The sequence below is a fragment of the Anoplopoma fimbria genome, chromosome 9 (genome assembly GCF_027596085.1).
Source record: "Anoplopoma fimbria isolate UVic2021 breed Golden Eagle Sablefish chromosome 9, Afim_UVic_2022, whole genome shotgun sequence".
In the NCBI taxonomy this organism is placed as follows: domain Eukaryota; kingdom Metazoa; phylum Chordata; class Actinopteri; order Perciformes; family Anoplopomatidae; genus Anoplopoma; species Anoplopoma fimbria.
The window spans coordinates 18,853,048-18,863,234 of NC_072457.1; the positions used below are offsets into that span (position 1 = coordinate 18,853,048).

Here is a 10,187-nt window from a genome sequence, read left to right on the forward strand (position 1 = left end):
TGTCTCGGAGATGTTGTGGAGTAGATCTATAAAGTAGCAGAAAATGGAAAAACTCAAGTACTTTAATTTTACACTTTTCAATGCCATTAATACCCAGACAGACATCTTTTAACCAAACATTGACAATGGTGTCAATTAATGCTCAGCTTTGGGAGAGGAAGAGATACTGTACAAGATGAGGAGACTGAGGGAAAAAGATGTTGGTGATGGAGATGATAGGATTAGCATGATGCTGATCCTCACAAACAAAAACCTGGTCCAATTTAAAGTGCTATCACCATAGAAATGTACATGTTCTTTGGGTCATTTAGTGGAACCTATTGGCTCAATTTAACAGCACAAACACCTAGCATAATGATAGTGTATTAACATTATATTATTGTACACATATATCATTGTAAAACACACATTTTGCTTATGTCTATGTGCTTTTTGAGACATAATTCAAATCCAAAATGTTGCAAACTCAAACACAAGATGAAATAAAGAAGGTGTTTAAAATGTTTGTAAATTATTTTTTGTACACATTGGCAAGGCAGACAAGTGTGGAGTCACAGGGAAAGGGACAGGAAGTAAATGCAGAGGGTGAGAGCTTTGCTTTTACTTTAACGTTAATTAACTACTTTTTCCATTCATTAACAGATGTTTTGTGATCATTCTAGCCTCTTCTGTACTTTCAGATTATAGTGTTGGTCATTCATGGCAACATTTAACCTGATTTTCATGTCAAACTGCTTGACAGATCACTTCTACTAGTTCCCCTCGAAAAGCTTTTAAAACATCAAGTTTTGCTCTCTAAACTTCTTAAAATGTTTATTTATGAATCAGGTAAATCTGTTTTTCTGTCAGTGAGTTTTTGGACTTCTGTATTTGTGAAATCCTTCGCACAGCAATGGTTGCCAGTAGGTGGGTTGACTGTGAGTTTATATTGGCATACAGTAGTGCTCAAGCCATGATTCTTATCATGCTTGTCAAGTTTGGGGCAGATTCGACCAAGTACATTTGAGTTACAACAGCTTGATGTATTAATGGTAAATCATGTAAACGGCCGCCACAGCAACAGCTTCCCATGAAACCTCAAACATTTAATCATTTTTCACTGCAAACATGATTAGATGTTCTGACCAAACTTACAGTCGATCTGATTTATTCCCTAGCAGGTGTTCATTAAATTACAGGAACCAGATTTTGCCCAAAATACACAAGAGATTCGTACAGAAATCTAAATGACTGACTTTGAACATGACCCCAAGATACTTGTTTTAACATGTGCCTGACAAATTTGATACATCTCTGTGAAACATACTGCGAGGGCTGCTTTATTGAAATTTGTATGGGCCGTTGTTGTGGCCCTTTGCCACTTCCAAGCACTACAACCATATCAGGTAACTACATATGGGACTATAAATGTGAGTTCCAAGTCTCGTTCTGTATCAAGCATATTTAGCCTATCAAAAACAGCTACGTTTTTCATGGCGAAGAATGCGTCGCCATGGGAACAGTGTTTCACGAAAGGTCAGGGCATTATGAACACCATACATTTGTGTTGAACAAATTTAGAGTGGATCTGATTTACCTGCTAAGATTAGCAGGCCAAAGTATAGCAAGTGTGACTTCCTGTTGCCAGTGGGTGGCGCTGTGACTATGAGTGAATATTGGCATGCAGTAGTCCTCAAGCCATGATTCCTATCAAGCATGTCAAGTTTGGGGCCGATTTAACCAAGTACAGTCGAATTATAACAGCTTGGTGTTTAATGGTTAATAAAATTGGCCTACAGATGTCTTCAATCTGGAGTCTTATCAAACATGTCATATTTGGAAAAGATTTGACCCTGCGGAGTCAAGTTAAATCAGTTTATTTTGCAAAGATCCAAAATTTGCAGTGTCGCCACACAATGAAGTAGAATCAAGGCCTTAAGGATTTTCTGACTTAATTTTCTATGGATCTGATTAATCTGGGAGGAAGAGGATGTCTTAGTACACAGTGAGAATGTTATTAAACATGGGAAATTGGGAGCAGATTACACAATGTACAACCAAGTTAAGATAACTTTCTGTTTCATTTTTGATCTTTTGATAACTTTTAATTGCACAGGTCACAAGATTATATTGACTAAATTTCAAGTCAATCGGGTTAAATCTTAAGGAGGAGATTGTTAGAGTACAGCGCCTTGCAATGGTAAAAAAAAAAAGAAAAGACATAAAATTCAGAACCTCCAAGACGCTTTTTTGTACATCCGAACATGTTACATACAGCTAGGTGAAAAACACAGTGGGGGCCACTCAATAGGTGGCCTTTTTGACCCAATTTGTCCGGACACCCATATTGGATTGCATTTTTTGCTGAGTCTAATTTTGGTGTTAACTTTCACTAGATCTTGAGTAGCCCAAGCACCTTGTTTTCTGCTGAAAGATGGAAAATAATGATAAATCCAATAACAATAATATCCTTAATTTCAATAACTTTAGAAGAACAATAAGTCCTCCACACTGTTTTCATTGGTGCTCGGGAACTAATGATTTTAGAGATTTAAAAAAAAAAAGAACAATAGGTCTTACGCTCTCACTACGTAGGTGCTGGGGACCTAATAATAATAACAATTATATTCATAATGAATTTTAGAAGAATAGGTCCTCCTCTCCAAATTCGTCAGTGCTCAGTCTTAATTAAGTTAAAAGTAAGGCTGCTTCATGTGCAGACAGACCATAGTGCCAGCAGCTGCATCTCTGCATGAAAGTACGTTCGACGATAAAAAACATCTGCCAGCAAAAGAACTATGAATTGAAAGTGGGGTAATATGCCCACTGGGGATCCGTCGAAAAGAGAGTAATAATAGGAATATGAGTGTTTATGTGAACAAAGATAACCAATAAAAATAAAAGACAGAACCATTAAATATTAGAATGACTAGTTACTGTCGTTGATGTCATACAGCATGTTAGAAAATACAAAGTATGCAAATATAACATTTAAAACTACAGTAAAACGTAACAACAGCAGAGCTCTCCGGGTTGACATCCATCTCTGGCGACATTGGCGAACTGCATATTGTTGCATCTCCAAGGTAACGTTGAGCTGCGTTCCAATCAATCGCAAAGTTTCTAGTTCAAATTTCGCGCCATGGGGTACATACTGTTAGTACCCGGTCCGTTCCAGCTGCCCGATCCGTTCTGCGCATGTGCGTACTTATTCCTGCCCGATTTGTACCACGCATGTGCGAACATTTGAAGGATTTCTTCTTCTGAGTTGTTTTAAGGCCATCGGCATCCTTAAATCCTGACATGGTTCACCGCGATCTCCTGAACTAAAATATAAATGGCAGTTTACACATATATATGTGCCTATATGAATATATATATATATATATATATATATATATATATATATATATATATATATATATATATATATATACACAGCGGGTAAAATAAGTATTGAACATGTCACCATTGTTCTCAGTAAATATATTTCTAAAGGTGCCATTGACATCAAATTTTTACCAGATGTCGGTAACAACCCAAGTAATCCATAAATATAAAGAAAACCAAACAAATAAGTTCAGAAATTAAGTTATGTGTAATAAAATGGAATGACACAGGGAAAAAGTATTTCCCACTGTAATCCGGAAGTGGAAAGAACATCATTTCACCATAAACCGGCCACGACCAGGTGCTCCTCGCAAGATTTCTGACAGAGGAGTGAAAATAATTATCAGAAGAGTTGTCCAAGAGCCAAGGACCACTTGGAATTAGCAGGTACAATTGTTTCAAAGAAAACAATAAGCGATGCACTCAACCGCTGTGGCCTGTATGCACGCTCACCACGCAAGACTCCATTGCTGAAGAAAAAGCATGTTGAAGCTCGTTTAAAGTTTGCTGCACAACATTTAGACAAGCCTGTGAAATACTGGGAGAATATAGTCTGGTCAGATGAGACCAAAATTGAACTCTTTGGATGCCATAATACACACCATGTTTGGAGGTCGAATGGCACTGCACATCACCGCAAAAACACCATACCAACAAGTGAAGTTTGGAGGTGGGAACATCATGGTGTGGGGCTGTTTTTCAGCATACGGCACTGGCAAACTTCATATAATTGAAGGAAGGATGAATGGAAAAATGTACCGAGACAATCTTGATAAAAATCTGCTGCCATCTACCAGGATGATGAAGATGAAACGAGGGTGGACATTTCAGCAAGACAATGACCCCAAACACACAGCCAAGGAAACTCTCCATTGGTTTCAGAGAAAGAAAATAAAGCTGCTAGAATGGCCCAGCCAATCACCTGACTTGAATCCAATAGAAAATCTATGGAAAGAACTAAAGATCAGAGTTCATAGAAGAGGCCCACGGAACCTTCAAGATTTGAAGACTGTTTGTGTGGAAGAATGGGCCAAAATCACACCTGAGCAATGCATGCGACTAGTTTCTCCATACAGGAGGCGTCTTGAAGCTGTCATTACCAACAAAGGCTTTTGTACCAAGTATTAAATACATTTCAGTGAGCGTGTTCAATACTTTTTCCCCTGTGTCATTCTATTTTATTACACATTACTTAATTTATGAACTTATTTGTTTTGTTTTATTTGTATGGATGGATTACTAACCTGGTGAAAATTTCATGTCAATAGCACCTTTAGAAATATATTTACTGAGAAAAATGGTGATGTGTTCAATACTTATTTCCCCCGCTGTATATATATACAAATTTTTTTAATGTTTTAATTTTGTTTTAAAATATATATAAAATAGAAATGTATGTATATATATATATATATATATATATATATATATATATATATATATATATATATATATATATCTTTACCAAATATGATTTATCTCTCTATGTCTGAAGAAGAAGTTTCTGCCAATGTTTCTCAAATAATGGAACATCTGTCTGTAGGGCATAGCTTCAGATTTCAAATTCGATCGTCAAAAAAAGCCGTTTTTGTCGGTGCGGTTATATTTTAGTTCAGGAGATCGCGGTGATCCACGTCGGGATTTAAGGACGCAGAAGAAGAACTCCTTCAAATGTTCGCACATGCGTGGTACAAATCGGGCAGGAATAAGTACGCGCATGCAGAACGTAAAAAGTAAAAAAATATATTTGGGACGCACCGGAAGGGCTTCTGTAGCCGGAAATGACGCGATATGTTTGCCATCAGCGCTTGCGAACAGAAGAGAAGCTACTTCTTTAGCCTTGTTTTATCTGCGCCATATTTAAACACCTAGAGTTCTTACACAAGCTGTAATGGTTTGACTAAACCTCCTATAACCCTTAAGCCCCGCAAGAGGAGTCCGACGCTGTTCCCAAAGCCTCCGAGCAGGATGTCCAGCCGCCTGGCCTTCCAGACCCAGCTGGCCTCCATTATGGAGGTCCTGGCTAACGCAGCAGTGGCGGAGATATGCAAGCTCGTGGACGACGACTACGCCGTGGTCAGCCTGCAGATGTCCCAGTGCCAGAGGGAGAACAAGGCCCTGAAGAGGAAGCTGCATCTGCTGGAGCTGAAGATGGCCCGGGGAAACGCCGAGAGGAGGCTTCGGGAGAGCGTCATGAACGGCAGCCGGGCGAGGGTGCAGATCCACAGCAGCGACAGGCTCCGGGAGCCCTCGCCTTCCCCCGGTAAGACCAGGTGGATGGCTTAACGTGAAGTCGACATCCAAGTCAGTCTCTGCGTTCAGACACACAGATCAAGGCTGTCGTCCTCTGTGCGTCCAACGAGCACCGTGCCTGTGTCCAGACACTGACCCCAGGTTGTTTGGTGAATGAGTTATTGGTCCTTATAGACAGGTGGCACCTTGTTTGGTAGCCTCTCCCACTGTTGCATACTTGTGTGTGTGTGAATTGGAGAATGCATGAACACTGAGTCTGTCATGATGTTACCATACATATTCAACTGACTTTAAATTGGAAAATTAGGCCTGCATACACCTCACTAGACACTGTCAGGTTAAGAAATGGTTTAAATGCATATTTCATCAAAGGTATGATTTTATAAGCAACCGTGGAGGCTACTATTTGCACTCCCTTCATAAATATTGTCAAGAGAGAAACAGTCAGAAATGTCTACACTATGCGTTTGAAGTATAAATCCAAGATATTGAATGGGCTCAGCAGTGAAAACGGGTTAAAAAGATAGAGAAAAGCTAAAGCCCAACAAATCCCAGCGTAAAAGTGAACCACGACATCACCAAGCAATCAGGACTGAAGATGAATTAAGAAAGAACATTTTCCCTGTAGGGTTTTATTCATTGTTACATTAAAAGTAAAAGAAACGTGCAAACATTCAGTACCTTCAATAGCTTGCCAAGCATATAAGTGCTAACTTTAGTTCCACAGGTTTTTTGTGGTTATAAACTTCTGGGTTTTTAGAAACGCATCTCCTTCTTACCTCTCCGTGTAAAAATGTATCTGTATAACAAGTGCCCCAGGCACAGCGGTTAACCACGACCATATAGGAAATGGTTTTAGGTAGTTTGGAGGCGGTAAGGTGGTGCAGTGGTTACCACTGTCGTATCACAGAACGACAGTTCACCCCTGACTGATCCAGTGTCATTGACCAGTGGTGGAAGATGTTCTAAGAACTTTTACTTAAGTAAAAGTACTAATGTCACAACTATAAGACATCCAATGTTCAACAGCAAAGTCACATTTTAAAGTCAATAATATCTTGCTGGAAGCAAATCTTAAATGTCAAGAAAATAAATACAATTCCTGAGTGAAGTTTATAAAGCATTAAGAACACAGACATAATATAGTCAGTAAACAGTTAGACTTTAGACAGACAGCTTATGTTTAAGCTTGTTTGTAAAAAGAGAAATGTGGTTGGCCAATCATACCTGCTGTGCTTGTGTAAACATAGCAGCGGTTGCTGACAGACTGCGGACGGCGCCAATTTGAATAAGGTTTTGCTTTCATTTAAATGTTCATATTGTTGAACAGATGTAATGGTAATAGTGGGGCAACCGACCACTGTCAATCCGTGATCAGTACGGATTCCCCATTCACCGGTTTGGCACATGTATGAACCATGGTCGTACACGGACCAAATGGTCAATTATAATGTTATCAAGATGTGTGATCTCGTAAAATGTAGTGTTGGTGAGAAACTTGAATAAGTCCAGCTGTTTGAAGGAGATGTTTTCACAACAACATGTATATATTATACATTAATTATGACCTATTTACACTAGCTCCAAGCACCTTTATAATACAACACTTTAACTACTTATGACAAGATCTCTTTTAATCTATAAACACACATTTTTTCCTTTCCTTATCATTTGGATTGTGTGAAAAGTATAAGGATAACATTCAGAATTCTCTATGGTTTACTGACTTCAGAGTGGTTGAAATGATTTTTGGGATAGTGGCAAAAAAACCGCCTGGAGCCTTGTAGACCTGATTCTTTATTTAAACAACAAAGGGATACTTTTCTGCCAATATGGATCAGCAATGACTATCGGCAGTCAAAAAACATGAACAGGGATCTCTACAAATTAGATTTGCTCCCTTTTTCTTTTGTGCTTTAAAAAAATAAAATAAAGACAAGTCTGCTGGTGCATTCAGACATAATTGTATTTGTTTGAAGGAACATACACAACAGGCAGTTCTGAAAGAAGGTCTGTTCTGAGACGGAGTCTTGGCTCATCTGGTGTCTTGGCTTTATTATCAATCACTAGATACCCACAAGAAACACTGATAAAAAAAATGTTCTCTTTCCAGGAAACATCTGTCTAGCAATAAGCATAACTTGATATTTGTCAATGGGGTTTTGAAACAAAACAAGGTAATTATGGTTATAATTAATTGTTTGAACAAGAAACAAACAACTTAAATATCTCCATGCATACATTTTACACCTCAACTTTGTTACTAGCATCATTCATTTATCATCAATAATCAGCAGATTGTTTTATTTACAAAAAACGAAATAATGGAGCCTGAACCATCCTGCTTTAGCTGCAGGAAAGTCTTTACATACTCCTTAAAAAGACTGTTACTCTTTTCGGGAAAATCATACCTCTTCAATTTTCTTGAAAAAGACAACCTTTTGCAGTTTAAAACCGTACCTGAAAGAGCCCTCTAAGCATCAGAATGGTGACACTTATCGGTTGGGTCTGAATCTCTGCACACATCTGACACAAAGGGAACATCAGCTTGTTGTTTCAGCGTTATAAAAGTAGTCTTGAAGGTAAGATGTTACTTTTTATTGATCTAAAGTTATTATTGATTGGTTCGAAATTGCGGGAGATTTATTTTAAGGTTGACCAATTGGGTAACATTTGTTGGCCTCTATAGTTGTGTGTATAGAGTTGAGAAGTCATAATATCCCAGTTTATCACCCTCCGATACTTTGTGGTGTAATCTCTATGCGTTGGTGCGTCCGCCAAACAGTTTTTTTTGATGATTGAGGCGCATCATAAGTTTAAAAAAAATCTTTTCTTTTCTTTCTTTTTCCAACTCGCATTCCTATATTACCTTTACACAGAGGTTGTCTTTCAGACCAAGAGATTAAAGGTTTTTGCAAACTGTTAAATTTGAATCATAATAATTTTTTTATGTCCGGGATTGTAGCACTCTGGACAGCTGTGCAAAAAAACACCAGCAAACTCATAAAAAACATTGATATATGTTCTTCTCCTTGATTCAGGTCATGCCAAATTTCTGCGGATTTAAATTCGAACCATTGAAAAGACTAATTTGGAAAGGTCTTGTGATGGTTGTGGAATGCACCGCCATGTGTCAATGCCAGTGTTTCTGGCTGTAGGGATTTTGTTTTAAACACATTCATGCAGTATGACACGAGTGTGGTATAGTCAAAGGGGTCCAATTCCATACAGCCGATGAATGGATCACGCTGATTCCATTTAAACAAAGCTCAGACTGGAAATCTAACAATCCGTCCCACATTGCATTGTACCACTGCAAATTAAATCACACCTTTCTTAATCTTACATGTTGCCAAAACTGTAAAAGAATGCATCAGGGGTCGGTCTTGCATTCTGTAGTGTTGAACAGGTGTTGGAAGTAACATTACTCTGCAGGAGTCTTTGACAGACCCAAAGGGATGAAACTAAAAGACTTGAGCCACCTTTGCTTGTTTAAGTCGTCATACATTAACAAGACTTTGCTACCGCGCATGTTTAATTTTGGTGCAATGCCCTTTTTTATTTTTTATAATTCTGGTGTCTAAATTGTTGGACTAGGAGATTGACACATAATCTGCCAGATCACAATGGCTAAATCTTTTGCAATGTTACTTCTTTATGCTTGTTACAACAAAACACAGATCTATAACGTGAAAACAGCCTGGACATCATATGGTTCTCAATTCTCGTTCGCTAAAGTTGTGGGGAAAACTACTACTATACTGTAAATATGCTCCCAAGTAGTGGTAAAGTAAGTATTATATAACACACGGGGATATTGAAATGATGTTCAGGTCTAAATCATTGAAATGTATTTTTCCAATACCTTATTCAGTTTATGTTAAGCTAAACTATATTGCTTTAAAGTGAAGGAAATGCATATATATGACATTTTTTGTTTATTTAAGTCAAACTTAAAACATTATTATTTTTTTGCTTGGGTTGAGATATACTTAAGCGCAGTATGTCAACCTTAATCTTTTGCAATTATAAACCGGTAACAGTAGATGTAGTTTGTCTGCCATATTTTGAAAATGCTTAATATTTTAATATTTTTTAATATTAGAATCATGTGCACTATAAGTATTGGGTAGAAACATGTTCAATAGGCCTATGCTATACTATCTAGTGTCTACTAACTTGGCACTTCTCTCAGTCAAAAAGAGTCTGTGTTAATGTGTATATTAACAGCTGCATTCAAAATGTGTCAAGTCCTTCAGCACAGTATTAGGAAAATGTAATACCCTTCTTGACACATCCTTATCCTGAATAGAGGGATGAATATTGTTTGAAATTGTATTACCAACCTTAATAATCCTTTTGTCGGTAGCAGGATCTGGAAGGAACAACTTAACGTATTCTAGAAATCCAGTGTTTCTACCATTTTTATGTTTAAGGGTGAAACTAGAATGCATCATTGAACATATTTGTGGTAGCATAAATATCGATAACACTTGATATAATGGTCCTTTTTTACAGTGCATTACAAACACATTTATGAGATGTAATCACAAGGCTTGATAAAC

General features: G+C 37.7%; 1 protein-coding gene across 1 annotated transcript in view; it reads left to right on the forward strand.

Annotated features, from left to right (window-relative positions):
- Nucleotides 1-5,103: 5,103 nt before the first annotated feature.
- The window catches only part of si:ch211-89o9.6 (zinc finger and BTB domain-containing protein 38), a 25,874-nt gene continuing 20,790 nt past the window's right edge, over nucleotides 5,104-10,187 (forward strand). Inside the window, exon 1 of the mRNA XM_054604145.1 lies at nucleotides 5,104-5,632. Within this exon, the coding sequence (XP_054460120.1) occupies nucleotides 5,338-5,632 (295 nt within the window). The 5' untranslated portion in view covers nucleotides 5,104-5,337. The remainder of the gene's footprint in view (nucleotides 5,633-10,187) is intronic.